This window comes from Eucyclogobius newberryi, unplaced genomic scaffold (assembly GCF_026437365.1).
Source record: "Eucyclogobius newberryi isolate DKJ021-1_F unplaced genomic scaffold, fEucNew1.0.hap1 SCAF_12, whole genome shotgun sequence".
Taxonomy (NCBI): domain Eukaryota; kingdom Metazoa; phylum Chordata; class Actinopteri; order Gobiiformes; family Gobiidae; genus Eucyclogobius; species Eucyclogobius newberryi.
In genome coordinates, this window is record NW_027315746.1 from 3,973,720 (window position 1) to 3,994,152 (window position 20,433).

The following is a 20,433-nucleotide window of genomic DNA, read 5'->3' on the forward strand; positions in this document are numbered from 1 at the left end:
TTTATACCTCTTTTATATCTCTTTTATACCTCTTTTATATCTCTTTTATATCTCTTTTATATCTCTTTTATACCTCTTTTATATCTCTTTTATATCTCTTTTATATCTCTTTTATACCTCTTTTATATCTCTTTTATACCTCTTTTATATCTCTTTTATATCTCTTTTATACCTCTTTTATATCTCTTTTATACCTCTTTTACATCTCTTTTATATCTCTTTTACATCTCTTTTACATCTCTTTTATATCTCTTTTACATCTCTTTTATATCTCTTTTATATCTCTTTTATATCTCTTTTATATCTCTTAATCCGGTTTTAGTCGTCTGCGTGTTTTTCTACCTCGGTCTAGAATATATTTCCTCATTAAATCTTCTCAAAAACAGAAGAGTAAGTGCTTTATTTCAACAAGATGTTGTTGCGGCTCTTTTTTACTGAAGAAACTTTGTCCTGGACATTATGTGGAAATTTGAATCAACGTTTTTTTTTTAAATAAACAATAAGATGAAAAATGTCTCTTTCAAATGAATCCATAGAATTTATCCCACTACTCAATTTATGCTAATATATATCAAAACAATTGACCCAACTGCACTTTCTGTACAAAATACCCTGAAACAATTTAATATTTTTCATCATCTTTTTTGGAATTGCACTATTATAAAACCTTTTGGAAAAACTGTTTATAATATAATATAAACAATTTATAATACGTCACATTGAATCCAACTTTAGATTAAAATTTGAACATATAATTTTTGGTTTTCATGACACAAAAGTGGACAAGAAAATGGCAAATAATTCAATTATAATATTTGGCAAATTCTATATTCATAAAAGTACATTTTCATCATCAGTATCACTTTTCCCCCTGTTCTTATGAAAGAGTGTTTTTTCAGGAAGTGGCAGGAAAAGAGGAAGTGAAAGTAAAAGAAATATGAGTCAGCAAAAAGAGACTCGACAGATCTCGTGTTCTAAAACACAAATGTAAGAACTTTAAAGAACTTTAGAGAGCTTTTAAGAGCTTTTGTAACGTGGAAGTTTAACAGAGACAAACTGAGCTTTATCCTGGACTAATGCCACAGTCTGGGTTATTCTTATGGACGTCTCTTGTTCAGTTTGATCATTTTTCTAAAAGCCTCTCCAAATATATTAGAGCGTTTAAATCCATTGAGACGGAATGATCCTCATCAGAGTCAATTTATTCTAGATTTGATGATTATTGATGAGGTCAAACAAGTCATTTATTCACAAATGACTCACTGTGACTCTAGAGAGCAGCTTTATCACATCAAACTTTCTGACTCATAAAGTACATTTAATGTGACACAAACAGCCAGATGAAAGGCACTTTACGTTGTATTTAAATGACTTATTTCTATATGTGACCACTGTGTTTCCCATGAATAAAGGAAACTTTAGTGTGAGTAAAGTGAGCTCAGTCTCAGTCACTGTTTCCTGTGCTTTTCCTCAGGTCCATGATGAGTGACTCTGTGAAGGAGCCGCCTCCAGGGGGCAGCACTGATCCACCGTGAGTCTGACTCTTCACACTTTAGACAGTTACAGTTCAGTGAAGCAGCAGCAGCTTTAACAACAGCTGTGACTGTGTTTTACAGGTCCAGACCCAGGAATCTGTCCTTAAAGAGTGACCACTCTAAAAATCGACCTCCAGAGTTTAAAGAACCAGGACCAGATTCAGAGTAAGACCCCAGAACCTTCTCATGTGCAGTTCAGAGTTCCTATAACCATAAGAGAGAGTGACACTTTTACTAAAAATGAATGTAATTTATGTCAAACTCTCATTATTGCTGTGTATTTAAGGTCAAAGGAATAAAGGAGGATTTTTCGCATGTGCACTCATCCCCTGCGGAGGCACATCAAAGCCTCGTTGCAACACGTGCCTTTGTTTATTAGCGCGACGGATCACATCGCGTCTCTCGTCTCCGTAGATTTCCGTCTCTTCTGAGCTCAAACTGTCTTTCTCTGTCTTAATGTTGTCCTCTACACAGAGGGAACTATATTATGATAGATCCATGCGCTTAGACACAGCGAAACGTGCTGCTGTCCTGGAGACGAGCCAGAAAGAGGCTGCAGGTGAGCAGTAGGTGCGTTTTATGATTGATACGTGGCAGGACTAATCGGCCGTCCACGCCACGAGGAAATGAGACTCAGATTTGGGCCAAAAAATCGTCCATTACGCCTTTAATTGAGGCATTTATAGTAAAAGTGCATGTGTTTTATTTGATGAGTTTATATTTCTGGAGGCTGTGGGGGGCGTGAACAAGATAAGATAAGATATAACTTTATTGTCCACACATGGGGAAATGTTGGTGTTACAACGCAGTAGATACAGGGGGAAAGGACAGATAACTTATAGGAAGTTTAAAAAACACTCTTAATAGAAGAACTCTTATGTACAAAAACAAAAACTCTTATTAACAAAACTCCTCTCATATCTTAATAGGGACTGGAGAGAAGAAAATAAAGATAAAATATAATAATAATACAAATAAAAATAGCTGGCATAAGACAAATAATACTACTAATAATGGTAAAGTAAACACTCTTATTTACATCAGTTATATGCACATGAATGACATTAATTACGTGTGAGTATGACAGTAATTGCACAAGTGATCTGTTCTTGTGGATCTACCTCTGTATCTTCCTGCGTTGCACCAATGAAATTTCCCCATGTGGGACAATAAAGGAATATCTTATCTTATCTTATGAATATGACGGTATTGCACATGGTTAAGTCAGTATTGCACGTGTTCAGGGCTAGCACGTCTCCTTCACACAGCGAGGGTGGATCAGGCACTGAAGCTTCTCTCCAGAGTGGACAGAGTGTCCTGCAGGGGGCGACACTCATGGTCCAGCATAGATGTGAATCTAGCCAGGACCCTTCTGTCCCCCACCTCCTGCACCGAGTCCAGAGCACAGCCCAGGACGGAGCTGGACTTCTTGATGACTTTGTCCAGCCTCTTCCTCTCCCTCTCTGTGATGCTGCTGCTCCAGCAGGCCACACCTACAGGAGCTGATGCCACCACAGAGTCGTAGAAGGTCTTCAGGAGTGGCCCTGTCACTCCAAAAGACCTGAGTCTCCTCAGGAGGTAGAGCCGACTCTGGCTCTTCCTGTACAGTCTGTGTTATGAGTCCAGTCCAGTTTGTGGTTCAGATGAACACCAGGTACTTGTATGAGTCACTCTCTCAATGTCCCGTCCCTGGATGTTCACTGGTGAGGGGGCAGTGGGGTGGCGTCTGCGGAAGTCCACCACCATCTCCTTGGTCTTCCCCGCGTTGATGAGGAGGTGGTTCCGCTGACACCAGTCCACAAAGTCCTGCGCCAGTCCTCTGTACTCCGCGTCATCGTCATCCGTGATGAGTCCGATGATGGCAGAGTGGTCAGAGAACTTCTGCAGGACACAGCTGTCCGTGTCATGTCTGAAGTCTGCAGTGTAGAAGGTGAAGAGAAAGGGCGCGAGGACAGTGCCCTGGGGCGCCCCCACACTGCAGGTCTGAGTGTCAGACACACAGTCCCGGGCTCTCACTAACAATCCCCTAAAGGGATCGCAGCAGAAACAGTTTGAGAAGCTCTGGTGTATGGACTGGATGGTTAGAACCTTCTGCAGTTTATTCTGTGACTGAGCTGATGTTTCCAGGTCCAGACAGAGCCACCTGTCCTTAAAGAGTGACCGCTCCAGACGTCATCCTCCAGAGTTTAAAGAACCAGGACCAGATTCAGAGTAAGTCCCAGAAGAACCTTCTCCAAATCCTGTTTCTTTAAAGACGTTTTTATCAACACCTGTCGCTCCCGTCGCTCCTGTTGCTCCCGTCGGGGGTTTGTTGGCTCTGAGTGTAATGTTGTATCATTGGTTTGTTTGTCCCACAGAGAGGAGAGCGCAGAGGGCCCCAGAGGAGACTGTGACCTGGACTCTGTTTTCAAGGTTTGTACCAAAAGCGTCACATGGTCAGAAACATTTAGAGGAGATTCCACCTGCAGAGTGGATCCCAGGGCCTGACCTGCTCCTCTGTGTTCTCTGTGTTTCAGCGTCTGGAGGAGCAGGTCCTGGATTATGTCAAACAGCAGCTGCAGAGGCTCCACAGGCTCCTGGCCTCAGATTACCCAGAATGCTCTGGGAGTGAGGAGGAGGAGTCGAGCAGAGAGGCGGTTCTGACCATCACCCTGGACTTCCTGAGGAGGATGGACCAGGAGCAGCTGCTCCAGCGTCTGCAGAACAGTAAGGCCACGTTTACACTGATGCTAACTTATATGTGGAGCCTTAGCAACACAAAGCTAGCAAAGCACGTTAGCAACACAAAGCTAGCAAAGCACGTTAGCAACACAAAGCTGGCAAAGCACGTTAGCAACACAAAGCAGGCAAAGCACGTTAGCAACACAAAGCTAGCAAAGCACGTTAGCCACACAAAGCAGGCAAAGCAACATCTGTTTTCTGTTTGTTGCAGCACGGCACTCTGCGTAGAGGCTTTGCACTGAAGTCAAACATTTTGGGGGCTGAGTACCCAAGTACTGAGAGTGGCTTTTGCACTTGGTTTTCAGCTCATTTGTTATTTCGAGCCTTTAAACATCTTGTCAAAGGTATAATTCAGGTTTTATATTAGATTTTGTATTTGTTATATTTGTGTAACGTCTGCTGCTCAGCGCCCTGAGCATGGAGCAAACCGTTCCAAAGAACTCTATACCGGTCTGAGGGGCCGGGGCCAGTCCAAACGTGGCTTAAGAACTCTGTGAAGGTGTGAGGGCCTTGGGTCCAGCTACAACAGAGTGTGGCAGCCCCTCACAGTTAAAGCTCCTTTAAAGTGGAGCTAACCTAAATCAAACACTGTTCTAGTCCCTGTGGTGTTTGAAGTGTCTATAATCCCTCAGAGCGGGGACTTTACTCACCTGAAAGCAGCACGTGTCGTGAGACAAACTAGCTTTAGATATTAGGTTTTGTCACGGCGGAGCAGCCGAACAGTCCTCCAGAGGCTTCAGGACCCTCTGTGTGTTGGACAGTCAGGTGACCAGAGGGGCGGAGCTCCAAATGCACCATTCTTCTGTTATAATACGAATATGAAAACTATTTACCTTTTGGTTTCATCAAAACAATTAGAAATATACACGATCTACATGTCACACTCAACATTTCATAATGTATCTAGGGATGTGTACCGCTACGACGGACCGGATCTGGACTTGTAAAAACGTTTCGGTTCAGGTCCAAAAAAAACGAAACCCCGGTGATTCGGTTCTGGACTCATAAAAAAATATAGCACTCACATACTATATCCTTTTCGTTCTAGAATCTAAACCATCTTAAACCTTCCATTGATCGCGAAATTTGCGCTGGACGTAAACATTGCCATGCGCCGCCGTCAATAGCGCACACGGACCCTAATTAGTGACGCACGCGTCTTCCGGGCAGAAGTTAAAGCCGGTGAAATAAGTTTAAAGATGCGAGAGACGGGAGCGCCTGGTACGTGTCGAGCTGCAGAACCGTGTGTCCACATGTGAACATTGAAGTGAAGCCGGTGAGATCGCTGGCTTTATCTGAACTGTTTAAGCTGTGGCCGCCGCGTGCCATGTTGTGATGGTTAAAGGGGCGGGGTCAGCTTGGTCTTGTCTGGGTTGTGCTTTGGGCTTTGTGTAAATATGAATGAAATAACTTAAGTGTTATGTTGTGGTGTGATGTATTTGGCATTAAGTAAATACAAAGTAAAGTCAAAGTAATATTGCTTAATTGCTGCATTCATTAATTGGAGTTTATATTTTGTATTTGTATTCTACAGTTGTTAAATCTGGTCTGGTGTTTAATGCTGCTAATATGATGTATTATTTTGATGTGTTGTGTAAAATATTTTCATATTCTACTTTTGATACTGCTAAGTTGATGCTTTATAGTGATTCTAGTTGACTTTTATACTAGTTTTTATAACTCTGTTATTTTACACTGTTATTTAATTATTTACACTGGTGTTTTGTCTGTTTGAAGGTTTTTACCTGACTTTTGATGCCAATAGATCTGTAACATTAAAGATGGAAATGTGTCTAAAGGCAAAACATTGTATCAGATGAAACAGCTGCTTTGACCCTTGACCCAGACTGACTCTGTCAACAATACTCAACATGCTCTTGTTCCTCAAGTAAAACACATGAATGTGCGTTAACTGTTAGTTAAGCTATAGTTTAGCAGTTAGCTCGTAGCTAGTAGCTTGTGATTTGTGAGTTGTAACTTCTGTTAAAAACTGTGAATAAACCAGACAAGTTGAGTTTATTTCAATCTGCAGTTAAGCCTTGTGTTTGATAGTCGTCCTTGTTCAAGTGTCTTCAACATAATTTAGCCAAGTAGCTTGTGTTATGCTGTTATAACATTATGCAAATATGGCATGGTTTAGGTCCGGACCTAATGAGTCCGGACCTAAACCTAAAGCTCTGGATTCGAATCCGGACTTGAACCTGAACGTGGGTTTAGGTCTGCATCACTACTGATAGTCCATTAAAGGACTGATTGTAAACAAAGAAGCTAGTTTGATAGAAAACAACGATTTAGTTTCTGTTGAAACCAATAACACCTTTTCATTAGGAGGTCCCGCCCAGTGGGCAGGGCCTACCCAGAGTAGGATAAATATCTCTTTGGAACGATTGGACATAACGTCTCTGACCCATTTGATAATGCCTCCATTAACACCGAGGTCCATGAGCCTGTTCAGTCAAATATGTACACGCAGAGAACTGAAAGCTGATGTAAAGTCCACAAAGAGGATTCTAGCATAATGGTCAGGGGCCTGAAGGTGCTTTGCTAAGGTGTTATATAGAGTGATAGCCACATCTTCTGTACTTCTGACTTTCATATGCAAACTGTTAGATGTCCAAACAGTTAGATATAGACGACATGATGTTTTTACTCACAGTTTGCTCCATACTCTTACATAAAATGAAGGTAAGTGTTATTGGGTGAAAATCATTCAGTTCAGATGCTCCAGGTTTTTTAGGTAGAGGCACATTTCATGTGATGAGCTACAGCTGTTATTGGCTGAAAAGGACTGATCAGAAAGGATTATCTGGATTCAAATGTTTCTGCTGTTTCAAAGTGTGCGTGTTATAACTGCGAGGGTAAAAGAAGTAACAAAACCAAGATGTTCAATGGTGAAATAAAGTTTGTTCAATAAACAGGAACACAAAGGTAAATGAACAAACACAGACACGACTAAGAAAATAAGTTAAGTGTCTCTATAAGGTACGAGTCACAGGACAAACAAAACAAAGGCCCATGAACAGAATCAAAGTGACAACTTAAAAGGAGACAAATAACAAATAAGTCAGTCGCTACCACCACAGCCCTGATGAACGAGAAGACGAATGGCCTTGTGCAGCTGCAACAGGTCCTTAAATACTGGAAGTGGCTGCAGGTGAAGACTGTGGATTGGCCCATCAACCAGAGGAAACAGGAACAGGGAACATTACAGTCAAACACACAACAGGGAGGACGGGGGCCGGAATAGTGGGTTGAATTTCATAAAATCTCCAGAGCTCTCTCTGCTCTAACTGAACCCAGTGTGTCCAGTTACACGTCTGATGCAGATTTCTCTTTTTACAGGTCTGTGTTCTAAGGTTCAGGGAGAAGTGAAGACATGTCTGGTACAGAAGTTCAGCCGTGTGTGTGAGGGCATCGCTAAAGAAGGAAACTCCTCTGAACTGAAGCAGATCTTCACAGAGCTGTACATCACAGAGGGAGAGGCCACAGAGCAACATGAGGTCAGACACATCGAGACCAGGAAACCGGCCTCTGCAGAGACCGCCATCAAGTGTGAAGATATGTTTAAACTCCCAATCAGAGAAGAACCAATGAGAGCACAGACAAAGGGACCAATCAGAGTCGTGCTGACGAAGGGCGTGGCCGGCGTGGGGAAAACAGTGCTGACTCAGAAGTTCAGTCTGGACTGGGCTGAAGGTAGGACCAACCAGGAGCTCCAGCTGCTGTTCCCGTTCACTTTCAGAGAGCTCAATGTGCTCAGAGACACACAGTTCAGCCTGGTGGAGCTGCTGCACCACTTCTTCAGTCCATCCAACGCTCTCTGCAGCTTCCAACAGCTCCAGGTGCTCTTCATCTTTGACGGTCTGGACGAGTGCAGACTTCCTCTGGACTTCAGCCAAACCCGGGTCCTGAGCGACCCCACACAGTCCGTCTCAGTGGACGTGCTGCTGGTAAACCTCATCAGGGGGAGCCTGCTTCCCTCCGCTCTTCTCTGGATAACCACGCGCCCCGCAGCGGCCAATCAGATCCCTGCTGAGTGCATCTCCTTGGTGACAGAGGTGCGAGGGTTCGCCGACCCGCAGAAGGAGAAATACTTCAGGAAGAGGTTCAGAGACGAGCGGCAGGTCACACTTGTTCTCTCCCACATCAAGAGCTTCCGCAGCCTCCACATCATGTGCCACATCCCGGTCTTCTGCTGGATCCTCTCCACAGTTATACAGAAGCTTCTGGAACAAACAGAGGAACCAGAGCTGCCACGGACTCTCACACAGATGTACGTCCACTTCCTGGTGGTGCAGGCCAAAGTAAAGAACATCAAGTATCACCAGGGATCAGGGGCAGACCTTCACTGGACTCCAGAGACCAGGGAGATGGTGCAGTCTCTGGGAAAAGTGGCCTTTGAGCAGCTGCAGAAAGGAAACCTGATCTTCTACGAGTGTGACCTGAGCGAGTGTGGGCTGGACGCTGCAGCGGCCTCAGTGTACTCCGGAGTGTTCACACAGGTCTTTAGAGAGGAGCCAGGCCTGTACCAGGATAAGGTCTACTGCTTCATCCATCTGAGTGTGCAGGAGTTTCTGGCTGCTCTTCACGTCCATCAGACCTTCTTCAGCTCTGGAGAGAACCTGCTGTCCCCATCAAACTCTTCTGAAGAAGCCTTCTTTAGCTCTGCTGTGGACCAGGCCTTTAAGAGTCCAAACGGACACCTGGACCTGTTCCTGCGCTTCCTCCTGGGCCTGTCTCTGCCGACCAATCAGAGGCTGCTGCAGGGTCTGCTGACTCACACAGGAAGTGGCTCTCAGACCAATCAAGAGACAGTAAAATACCTTAAACAGAAGCTCAATGATGAGGGTCTGTCTACAGAGAAAAGCCTGAACCTGTTCCACTGTCTGAACGAGCTGAACGACCACAGTCTGGTGCAGGATATCCAAAACACCCTGAGAGAAGGACGCCTGAAGGCAGATGAACTTTCTCCTGCTCAGTGGTCAGCCTTGGCCTTTCTCTTACTGTCTACAGACTCAGACCTGGAGGAGTTTGACCTGAGGAAATACTGTCCCTCAGAGAAGGCTCTGCTGAATCTGCTGCCGGTTATCAAGGCCTCCACCAAAGCCATGTGAGTACAAACTACACTGTGGCAGAGTGGTTAACACTCTCAACTCTAAGTCTACCCTAAATCCAAATGGCAGAACATTCCAGGGTAATGTGTCCAACAAAAGCAGCTAAAATGTGAAAACACTGGTACATAAACATGTCCTCGAGGCCATATAATCCTAAAGTTCAACTACACACAGACTTTCGTAAGGTCCACTTCCTCCAGCAGCATCACTGAAGCACAAATCAGACTGACATCGGCCAAACGGACCTCATAGTCGACACTTTGTTTACGATCAGGTGTGAGTGCGCTCTAATCTCCCTCTCCGTCCTCAGTCTGTCCGGCTGTAACCTGACAAACAGCATCTGTGGTCCTCTGGCCTCAGTCCTCAGCTCTTCCAGTCTCACACACTTCGACCTGAGTCAAAATGACCTCCAGGACTCAGGAGTGGAGCTGCTGTGTGATGGACTGAAGAGCGCCCCCTGCAGACTGGAGACTCTCAGGTTAGATCAGCTACACTTTGCTCTTTCAGTGTTTGTTTTTTATTAGTCCATTTACATTTCTATTCTATTCGTCTGAATAACTTGCATTTAAAGTTATTTTTTGTTACAAAGTTTGTGTACTACTGCAATACTATTTTTTACTATTTCGGGTCATAATAAATAACAATGTATTGTCCCCAGATTGAGTACTTGTGGCCTGTCCTCTCTCAGCTGTGGTCCTCTGGCCTCAGTCCTCAGCTCCTCCAGTCTCACACACTTCGACCTGAGTCAAAATGACCTCCAGGACTCAGGAGTGGAGCTGCTGTGTGATGGACTGAAGAGCGCCCCCTGCAGACTGGAGACTCTCAGGTGAGACACTCCCATCATGCACTCTGCCCCTTGTTTCCACATGAGTGTAATGCTGTGTGTCTTTAGGCTGTCTGGATGTCTGGTCTCAGAAAGGGGCGGGGCCTATCTGGCCTCAGCTCTAAGCTCCACCCACTGCCATCTAAGAGAGTTAGACCTGAGCTACAACCATCCAGGACCCTCAGCAGAGAGACTGACCGCTCTACGGGACGATCCACACTGCCCCCTGCAGTCTGTCAGGTGAGACCACACTGCCCCCTGCAGTCTGTCAGGTGAGACCACACTGCCCCCTACAGTCTGTCAGGTGAGACCACACTGCCCCCTACAGTCTGTCAGGTGAGACCACACTGCCCCCTGCAGTCAGTCAGGTGAGACCACACTGCTCCCTGCAGTCTATCAGGTGAGACCACACTGCCCCCTACAGTCTGTCAGGTGAGACCCCAATGCCCCCTACAGTCTGTCAGGTGAGACCGCACTGCCCCCTACAGTCTGTCAGGTGAGACCGCACTGCCCCCTACAGTCTGTCAGGTGAGACCGCACTGCCCCCTACAGTCTGTCAGGTGAGACCACACTGCCCCCTGCAGTCTGTCAGGTGAGACCACACTGCCCCCTACAGTCTGTCAGGTGAGACCACACTGCCCCCTACAGTCTGTCAGGTGAGACCACACTGCCCCCTACAGTCTGTCAGGTGAGACCACACTGCCCACTACAGTCTGTCAGGTGTGGGCTCTGGTTCAGGGGTTGGTCCAGGTTCTGGTCTAAACTAGACTTGTGTTTTCCAGGTTGGATCCTTCTGGAAAGCGCTGGATGGTTCCAGGTCTTAGAAAATGTGAGTAGTATTTTATTTGGTACAACTTCACATGTAGAAGACTCACAGCTGTAGATCTGATGTTTTTATTTGAACTTATCGACACATTTAGAGGTTTGACAAGCAGCAACTTCCACAAACATCAGACTGAAACTGTTTCACTGGAGGAACTGTCCAACTTTACATTTGAACTAGGGCGATCTTTACATTCATCTTTATTCTCCTAATCTTACAGGTAAATATGATAATACCTTATTATTATAAGACAGATTTATGATGGCGTCTTCTTTATCCTGAGCTTTCGCTCTCGTACTCGTCTGTCGTCATGAATTGGACTTGGAAACATATTGTCCTGCTCCGACGCCTCGGCCGCCGCTCACACTTTGCCCGTCTGTTTGTGCTGCAGTTTGTGGCATCTGTAGTCAAGGGGTAAATGCAAAAGAAGAAGTCAGAATCAGAATTAGAATCAGAAAAGGTTTATTGTCAATGAACATAATTCACAAAATAGGAACTTGCTTTGGTGATTCGGTGCAACATCAAACGATGAACAATGATAAAACAACATATATAAGATGAAAAAGCCCCTGAAGGCTTGGGCCCTGGACACGGCAGACGGGACAAACGATGTCTTAAAAGGTCGTGTTCTTGGTGGCAGTGAGAGGAGGCTGTTGCTGCGGTTACTCCTGAGCCCACATTGTTGAGTTACTCCTGATGCCCTGGTCCTCCTCCACCACAGCTCCCACAGACTCCACCCTTTTCCCCGTCACACAGACACATGTATGTTTGAGTATGGGATCAGAACCTGTGACTAGATGGGCTCCATACAAGTGCATATGGTCCTCACGTGGTCCACACGCAGCGGTCACTGCTAATGTTAAGGCTGAAGTCCAGAGCAGCAGAAACACTGAGGAGCTGTGAGTACAATGTGCCTGGGCACCATCGGCTCAGCTCTGCAGACGTCACATGATCTATGCTCTTTTTCTCCTCAAAACTACACGTTTATTACTGTTTATTGTGTTTTCATGCCAATTAAAGCTGAAAATAAAGAAGAAATAAATAAGTAGGAGTCACTTTTGAATAAGGCTGATTTCACCACTAGATGGCGCACTCAGAGGACATGTCATGTATTAATGTAAGAAATGTCTTTGACTTGTTTTTGTTCATCCTTTCTACAAATAATAATGGATTCATATCACAAAGAGATATTGACGTGTCTCAATCATTATTTAATATGACACAGTCACGTTTGGACCTTTGACTTTTTTAATTGAATGTAAGACACAAAGACATATTGTATCAGACACAAATAAACACTGATATGTTTATGTCTGAGACACAATTAGGCTGCGTTTTACATATTAACTGTTACTCAAGATATATTAATATATCATTTAATATGAATTAAAGCGCTCCGTGAGGACTCGGGAAATGCGTGTGCCTTGGCGCTTCAGTCTAAAACAAGTCTTAAAAACTAAAGTAAAAAGGGCCTAAAGAGTCTTTTAGTTGGAGCAAAATCTGATCCTAAATCAATAAAGTTGTGTATTTTCCAATCCAACCCAATCCACTTTATTTATACAGCACGATTTACACAACCAGAGGTTCCAAAGTGCTTCACAGCAGGTAAAAGACTACAGAGGCATAAATAGGATAAAAGTAATAAAATAAGATATAAAAACAAAATCAAATAGAAAATTAAATCAAACAAACACACTAAAATCAATGGAATAAAAATAAACAAAATAAAATAAATAAAAAGGTGCTGCCCTCCCAACACATATAAAACATACAATCAACACACTACATGGAGTTAAAAGCCAGAGAAAACAGATGTTTTTAGAAGCGATTTCAAAAGAGGCTTTTCTTATGGGGAGTGGCACTTTGTTCCACTGTTCTAATAATAATAACTTTTATTTATATAGCGCTTTTCAGTGACCCAAAGACGCTGAACATATATAAAAAAGGGGGGGGGTATTTACAGACAGGGGGGACAACACGTACAATACACATTAATATACAGATAAAATGAACAAGACAGAAGAAGTAGAGAGAAAAAGATGGGGATGTAACAGGGGGTAGAAGAGTAGGCAATGGGGTAGAGGAGGCTAGGGGTAGGGGAGGTCATAGGCTTGGGTGAAGAGGTATGTTTTTAGGCGGGATTTGAATGTTGTGAGTGAGGGAGAGTGGGACAGGTCGGGGGAGGGAGTTCCAGAGTCGGGGTGCTGTTCGGGAGAATGCTCTGTCACCAAAAGTTTTGAGTCGGGATGTTGGTGCAGTCAGGGTGAGAGAGGAGGAGGATCGGAGAGCTCGGGTGGGGCGGTGGGGGATGAGGAGGTCAGACAGGTAGGGGGGGGCAAGGTGGTGAAGAGCTTTGAAGGTGAGGAGGAGTATTTTAAAGTTTATGCGCTGCTTGATGGGGAGAGAGTGGAGAGAGCGGAGAACGGGAGTGATGTGATCACGGGACCGGGTGTGGGTGAGGAGGCGGGTGTGGGTGAGGAGGCGAGTGTGGGTGAGGAGGAGGGTGTGGGTGAGGAGGCGGGTGTGGGTGAGGAGGCGGGTGTGGGTGAGGAGGCGGGTGTGGGTGAGGAGGCGGGTGTGGGCGAGGAGGCGGGTGTGGGTGAGGAGGCGGGTGTGGGTGAGGAGGCGGGTGTGGGCGAGGAGGCGGGTGTGGGTGAGGAGGGTGTGGGTGAGGAGGGTGTGGGTGAGGAGGGTGTGGGCGAGGAGGCGGGTGTGGGTGAGGAGGGTGTGGGTGAGGAGGAGGGTGTGGGTGAGGAGGAGGGTGTGGGTGAGGAGGGTGTGGGTGAGGAGGGTGTGGGTGAGGAGGAGGGTGTGGGTGAGGAGGAGGGTGTGGGTGAGGAGGAGGGTGTGGGTGAGGAGGAGGGTGTGGGTGAGGAGGCGGGTGTGGGTGAGGAGGCGGGTGTGGGTGAGGAGGCGGGTGTGGGTGAGGAGGAGGGCAGCAGAGTTTTGGACCATTTTGAGTCTATGGAGGGAATGGGAGGAGGTGCCAGTGAGGAGGGAGGTGCAGTAGTGGAGGCGGGAGGAGGTGAAGGCCTGGATGAGGGATTCAGCAGCGGGGAGGGGGAGGGGGAGGGTGAGGGTGAGGCAGTGTCTGATTTTGGCGATGCTGCGGAGGTGGAAGTATGAGGTCTAGAAGAGGTTTTGGAGCTGCCACTGCAAAGGCTCGTTCACCTCTGACCTTTAGCCCGTGGCACTGCCAGGAGCTGGTCAGCTGACCTGAGGGAACGGCTGGGAGTGTAGGGGTGTAGCAGCTCGGAGAGGTCAGGAGGGGCAGGACCATTTAAGGCTTTAAAAGTAAATAAAAAAGTTTTAAAATGAATCCTAAAATGGACGGGCAGCCAGTGGAGTGAAGCTAAAATAGGAGAAATGTGCTCATATTTTCTTGTTCCAGTTAAAAATGTTGCTTGTTCTTCTACAATCCATGTGTGTGAGAGACTTAAGAGGCAGTAGACGAGTCAAAGGAGTCAAAAGTCACTTATTGGTGAAAGAAGAAGGCTAAAGTTCAACAATCTGGTGTCTCCACAACATAGTAAATGTGCTGTACTTTGACTTGATAGAATCTTGTGTTTTTACAGCCGTGTGTCACGACCGGCTCGTCTCGCTCCGTGAGGACTCGGGAAATGCGTGTGCCTTGGCGCTCCGGTCTAAAACAAGTCTAAAAACTAAAGTAAAAAGGGCCTAAAGAGTCTTTTAGTTGGAGCAAATATCCACACTGTATCCACGGACATCTCCCCTGAACACCACGCCCACTTTTAAACTGTCAATCATGTCATCTCAACGTTCATGTTTATAAATGAGAATTGATGAGAACAAATCTGTCTTTGAATAAATGTGGATTTTGAGAGGCTCCAAAGCAGAATGTGGAACGTCTGAAAAACATCCACATTCACAGGTGAAGAAAGCACAGTTTAGGTCGTCCACCAATGATTTATTCACAAATATATAAATGCACATCTCATTTGACCTGCATCAATCCATCAATGTGTCTGTCACAGTGAGTGTGATGCTCTGAAGCTGTGGACCACTTTAAAACACTATTCTGTAATATTCATATTGAAACTGTCGTCATGGAATTAAACTGGAGCCAAATTCAGCTTTGTGTTCTTCATGTTTTATAAAGGCTCAAGATCAAAACATGAAATATAAGAAGATCAGATCGGTATTGGATCGGTATCGGATCAGTATTGTAAAGAACAAACATTAAAGATCAGTATTGGATCTGGAGCCGCACAAACTGAACGTCCCAGTTCAAAACACTGATGAGGTTTTGAGCCAAACTAAACATGTTGAAGCTGATCACACATGAGCTGAGCCTCCAACCACCTCATTATCATTGATTTACCTTTGAGAAGAAACAGCACTTTCACACTTCATATTTACTCTCACTAACCTGTTTAAATCATCACATTTTAAATGTGTCTTTGTGTTTCAGATCACTGTGAGCTCACTCTGGATCCAAACACGGCAAACAGAAGACTCCATCTGTCTGAGGACAAACGGACTGTGAGATTCTCTGAGTCAGAACAAGTTCCAGATCATGAGGACAGGTTCACACACTGGTGTCAGGTCCTGGCCTCCTCCGGCCTGAGGGGGCGCTGTTACTGGGAGGTGCAGTGCTGGGGGAACGTTGATGTAGCAGTGAGTTACAGAGGAATCAGACGGAGAGGAGAGAGTGAGAAGTGTGGGTTTGGATTCAATGATCAGTCCTGGAGTCTGAGGATCTGGGGAGGAGAATATTATTTTATGCACAATGAGAAAGAAAGACCTGAGTTTATGTCAAGTTTGAGAAGATATAAGCTGTCACCTCAGTTATCTCCAAACACCTCCAGAGTGGGCGTGTTCCTGGACTCTGAGGCTGGAGCTCTGTCCTTCTATAAGGTCCTCTCTGGTGGAGAACTGTCCCACCTCCACACCTTCAGCTCCTCCTTCACTGAGCCTCTGTTTCCTGGGTTTAGACTGAGGGGGTTAAACAGTTCAGTGTCTCTGGTGAAGCTGAGCACACAGCGCCCCCTGGAGGACTGACACTTCAGGTCCTGTTAGTCTGGTCTCACCCCAAACACAAACACATTTAGAAAAAACATTTAACTTCAATGAGCATTTTATTATTCATATTATTTTGTCGAGATTATTTTAGTGTTCGACGAATCAAACAATTATTTCTGTTTTACATTGAAACGCTTCAAAAAGGAATTTGTCAAATCTGACTAAACTCTCATGGAGTCAGAAACTGTCACTCATTCTCAAACATTTTATCATTATTATTATTATTATAGTTTTATGTTTTCAAAAGTCCCAGGACAAAATGGTATTTACTCCCTGAACATTTGTGATGAAATGTTTTGCTTCATGTTTAATAAATGTATTTAATATTTCTTTGATTTTCAGGATGAATTGACTGATGATGGTTGACATTTTGCTGATGATGTGATTTATAATAAAAGAGGGTTTCATAATAATCACTGGATATTGTCTCTTTTTCCGACCATTCTCTGTGAACCCTAGAGATGTGTGAAAATCCCAGTAGATCAACAGTTTGTGAAATACTCAGACCAGCCCGTCTGGCACCAACAACCACGCCACCTTCAAAGTCACTTCAATCACCTTTCTTCCCCGTCCTGATGCTGCTTTGAACTGCAGCAGATCCTCTTGACCAAGTCTACAGCCTAAATGCATTGAGCTGCTGCCGTGTGATTGGCTGATGAGACATTTGCGTTAACGAGCAGTTGGACAGGTGTACCTAATAAAGTGGCCGATAACTCAGCAGCGTCCACACAAAGAGCCCTCATTACAGGGGTCACCTTAGACTGTATTAGATCCTGTTTAACCGTGTTGGTCAGAGATCCTGGGAGAGACTGGACACTCTGTTTAGATCTTCTTTGGCTACAGCAGATCTGATATTTGGCACAGAATTCACACACAATGTTCTTCTTTCTCCACGAACAGCGTTAGAAAAGCTCTGGTGGAGAAAGGTCCATCTCCTGTTCACAAGTACATATCTGTTATTCCACGTGGGAGAGTTGTGCGCTTGAACTTGTGTTTGAAGAGGAGTTTTTCATCAAGAAGGACCTGCAGATGAAAATGTCCCACTCACGTCTCAAGAGGAAGTCAAGACCACACAACTTTATCAATATTAAACTGTGAATATAGTAGCAGAGAGAGCGCACTGGACTTTAGTCGCTCCAGGTCCATTTCTTTTTAGTTCTTTTCTTTATTTCTGAGTTTGGTTTTGTGAATATGACATTTTTCCAGAATGACCAGAAGGTTTATAATGTAACGTTTGTTCAGATTGTTGTAAAAAACCAAAGAGCTCGTCTCGAAACGGAAAAGTCAAGTTTGGGTGTTAGATTTATGAATGAACCTGACACGACATTTCCAGAAGGTGGCAGTGTTGGGACATGAGCAGAAGAGTTACTGTTTCAGACTTTGACTGACAGAATGTACCACGTGTGTATTTATATACCTGTGTGAGTATTTGGGGGCGTGGCCTCTGACCTCACAGTCCAACAGTCCACTCGTTTTCATGGTCTATGGGTGTGACACAGATTCTGCTCAGCTTTGATTTCACATTTTAGAGACGTTTATGGAGTTTGAAGGAGCAGAAAAACCTCCTCGGACCAAGAAGTGACACAACGTGAGTGACTTTAATCCACTTTTATATCTCTTTTATATCTCTTTTATACCTCTTTTGCCATCACAAGACTTAAAGACTTAATCTCTCTGAACATAAATGAGATGGTGGAGCAAACGTCAGAGTCTCTTCTTAAAGAATTCCAAAGGTGCAAAAGGAGGTTCTGAGCTCACAAAAAGCCTGAAGAAGATGATTGTGGACACGTGTGAGTCTGTGGATCCAGAGACCAGCAGTGTCTCCACTTACTGGGGGACTGTGGTGGCTGGATCAATGCTCGTTTGGGGCGTAGGGTGTAGACAAAGGATTCACGCTGACAAAGCTCTGCAACTTTTCAAGTTAGTTTATTTACAGAGAAAGCAGTGTCAAATACAGGACAGCAGAAAACAGCGCCCTGGGTCCGCTGGTGATCAGGAAGACGAACCCCGTCTCTGGGCGCACCTCGCCTTATATACTGAAACCGCACAAAGACCGATAAACAATATCTGACAGGTATGACCCTATCCATGTACCAACGGATTAGCCAATGAGAGAACAAGATGTAAAAGTATCCTTATTTGGGTAGCACCAGGGGAGAAGTTACAGAAATGAGATCATGAGAAAACACAGATGTATACGAGGCATCTCAAGGCCTCGCAGCCGATGGAGACATCTCTCATTCGGTAGTTAATCAGATGTGGGCCCCTTACATTCTGTGGAATAGACATTTTGGTAGAAACACACTGTTACGGCAGTTTCCTGTAAACAATGATCAAGTAAAGAGTAACCAGGCAATAACTTGAAGCAGAAACAGAGTCTCTCGGTCTCTCTCAAAAGGTGGAAGTTTATTCACGTGCACAGTGGATAAACACCCTCACTTTCCCTAAGACAAGTTCGTTCTGTCCCTACCTAACTTTACAAGTTACAAAGTACACCTTTTATAGGTGGTAACAAACATAACATAATCACAACCCAAATCAGCTCAAAAAGAGATAGACCAGACTATCACGTCCGTGACGGTTCCAGCCATCTCTTCAGAGGTTTAATCAAAGACCATTTCCACACCGAATCCGGTCCTGACGCATTAATTGATGATTAAGAGGCGCCGGACAGTAGATATTCAGTATAATCAGGACCTCATATTCTTATCCCATCTGCACACAGGAGAACAACAAAGATATTAATTCCGTGACATGTCATGGCCTGAAACAACATTAGAATGACATGACATGACCCATTTTCTGCCATTACAACACATATTCCTAAAAGCCAGTCTCAGAATGAGGCCTAACTTCGTGTCGCCGCACAACCTAAACATCAGCACTGGATTATCAACAATACCTCAACACATCAACACATGAGTATAATTTATTTCATCAACCCTTTACTTATTTACCCCAATCATTTATTTAACCCTTTTAACATTCTATTATAACTCTTTTCACCACTCCTCAGCGATGATTATGTTGTCTTCAAAGGTGTTGGGCTTGTTGTGATGTTTGGCTCCAGCGTTCTCATCTGATATTCTCAATGTCCACTCCAGTTATTGTCCATGTCCATTGTCCCTTTTAACAGCCTTTCAGCATCGTCCTGGGAACAAAAATAACTGAACAGTATCTTGTAGCTTGCAATCTTTTCATGTAAAAACATCCTCTAAAAAGTATTTTTATTTTTTATGTGAACAGAATATAGATATGTATATATATATAAGTGTGATAATATAATGGTTAACCAAATTTAATAAGTAAAACAAATCATGGAATGTATAAAACAAAAACAATAGAAAATAAATGTTAAAAATGTATGTAATGGAATGTAATGTACTGTAATGTAATGTACTGTACTCCTCCCTTAAACCAGAACACTCCTTCTATGTGAGTGCTAGGCTAACCATCATTCATGATCATGTGCATGCATCCCCTTTAAGGAACCATCACCATGAATGATAACTCCTGTTGAGTTAAGCTAATTTACTATTAACTAATTCTAAACCCGATTTCCATTTTATCTGTTGATGTAATAGTCAATGTTCTTGCTGTTATAACAGACAACTTCATCTTTGCTGTTGTCCTAGTTAATGTTGATGTCAACGTTGACTCTCACTCACAGAGTCATCTTGTACTTAATCATTAATGTAATCATTAATGCAAATATTTCTAAACAGCACCAATCTATAATTTTGTCTTCACCAATAATTTTCTAATGCAAAACGCCATTCCTAATTTCTTCTAATCTAGATATTTCTCCCATTATTATAGAGAATATATCTTCTCTGATTATTTCCTCTTCCGTATTTTCCCTTAATTCAAGATTTCCCCTTTTTAGTCACTACTAAATTTTAGCTTCCTATTTGGTTTTGAACCCAGTTATCAAATCAACTTCGTCAGTGGAAATTGCTTAAACCCTTAGTATAGAGATTAATTTCTGTTGTAATGTCACCACTGTTTTCCCCATTTCAGACCAATTTGTCTGCAATGTCTGTAGAAAATTCTCATCAAATGTACCATCATATCTTAACATCTGTTTGCATCTTGTTCTCTAATAGCTTTAAACTATGGTTCTTACCACTAGTGCAAACGCTGCGTTGACATATGTGCACCCGTCACCGCTCATGTGGTTTCATTTGAAATTGTAACTCACTTGAACGTTGTCAATGTCAGTGGAAGCTCTTCTTCCAGTTCAAACCTCTATTTTGCTAGATTATTTTCCAAAACTCCATTTCTAATTTGTTTCCTACATTAATCTAGTCTTTAATCTAGTTTAATCTCCTTAAATCCTATTGAACCCCAATTTGATCTAATTGTATTATATTT

General features: G+C 43.9%; 1 protein-coding gene across 1 annotated transcript in view; it reads left to right on the plus strand.

Annotated features, from left to right (window-relative positions):
* Positions 1-16,453, plus strand: part of LOC140355702 (uncharacterized) — a 31,243-nt gene extending 14,790 nt beyond the window's left edge. Inside the window, 11 exon segments of the mRNA XM_072440359.1 lie at positions 1,475-1,531; positions 3,663-3,746; positions 3,893-3,947; positions 4,052-4,241; positions 7,599-9,366; positions 9,681-9,848; positions 10,029-10,196; positions 10,263-10,433; positions 10,976-11,022; positions 15,449-16,014; positions 16,017-16,453. Of these exon segments, the coding sequence (XP_072296460.1) occupies positions 1,475-1,531; positions 3,663-3,746; positions 3,893-3,947; positions 4,052-4,241; positions 7,599-9,366; positions 9,681-9,848; positions 10,029-10,196; positions 10,263-10,433; positions 10,976-11,022; positions 15,449-16,014; positions 16,017-16,088 (3,346 nt within the window). The 3' untranslated portion in view covers positions 16,089-16,453.
* Positions 16,454-20,433: the final 3,980 nt, after the last annotated feature.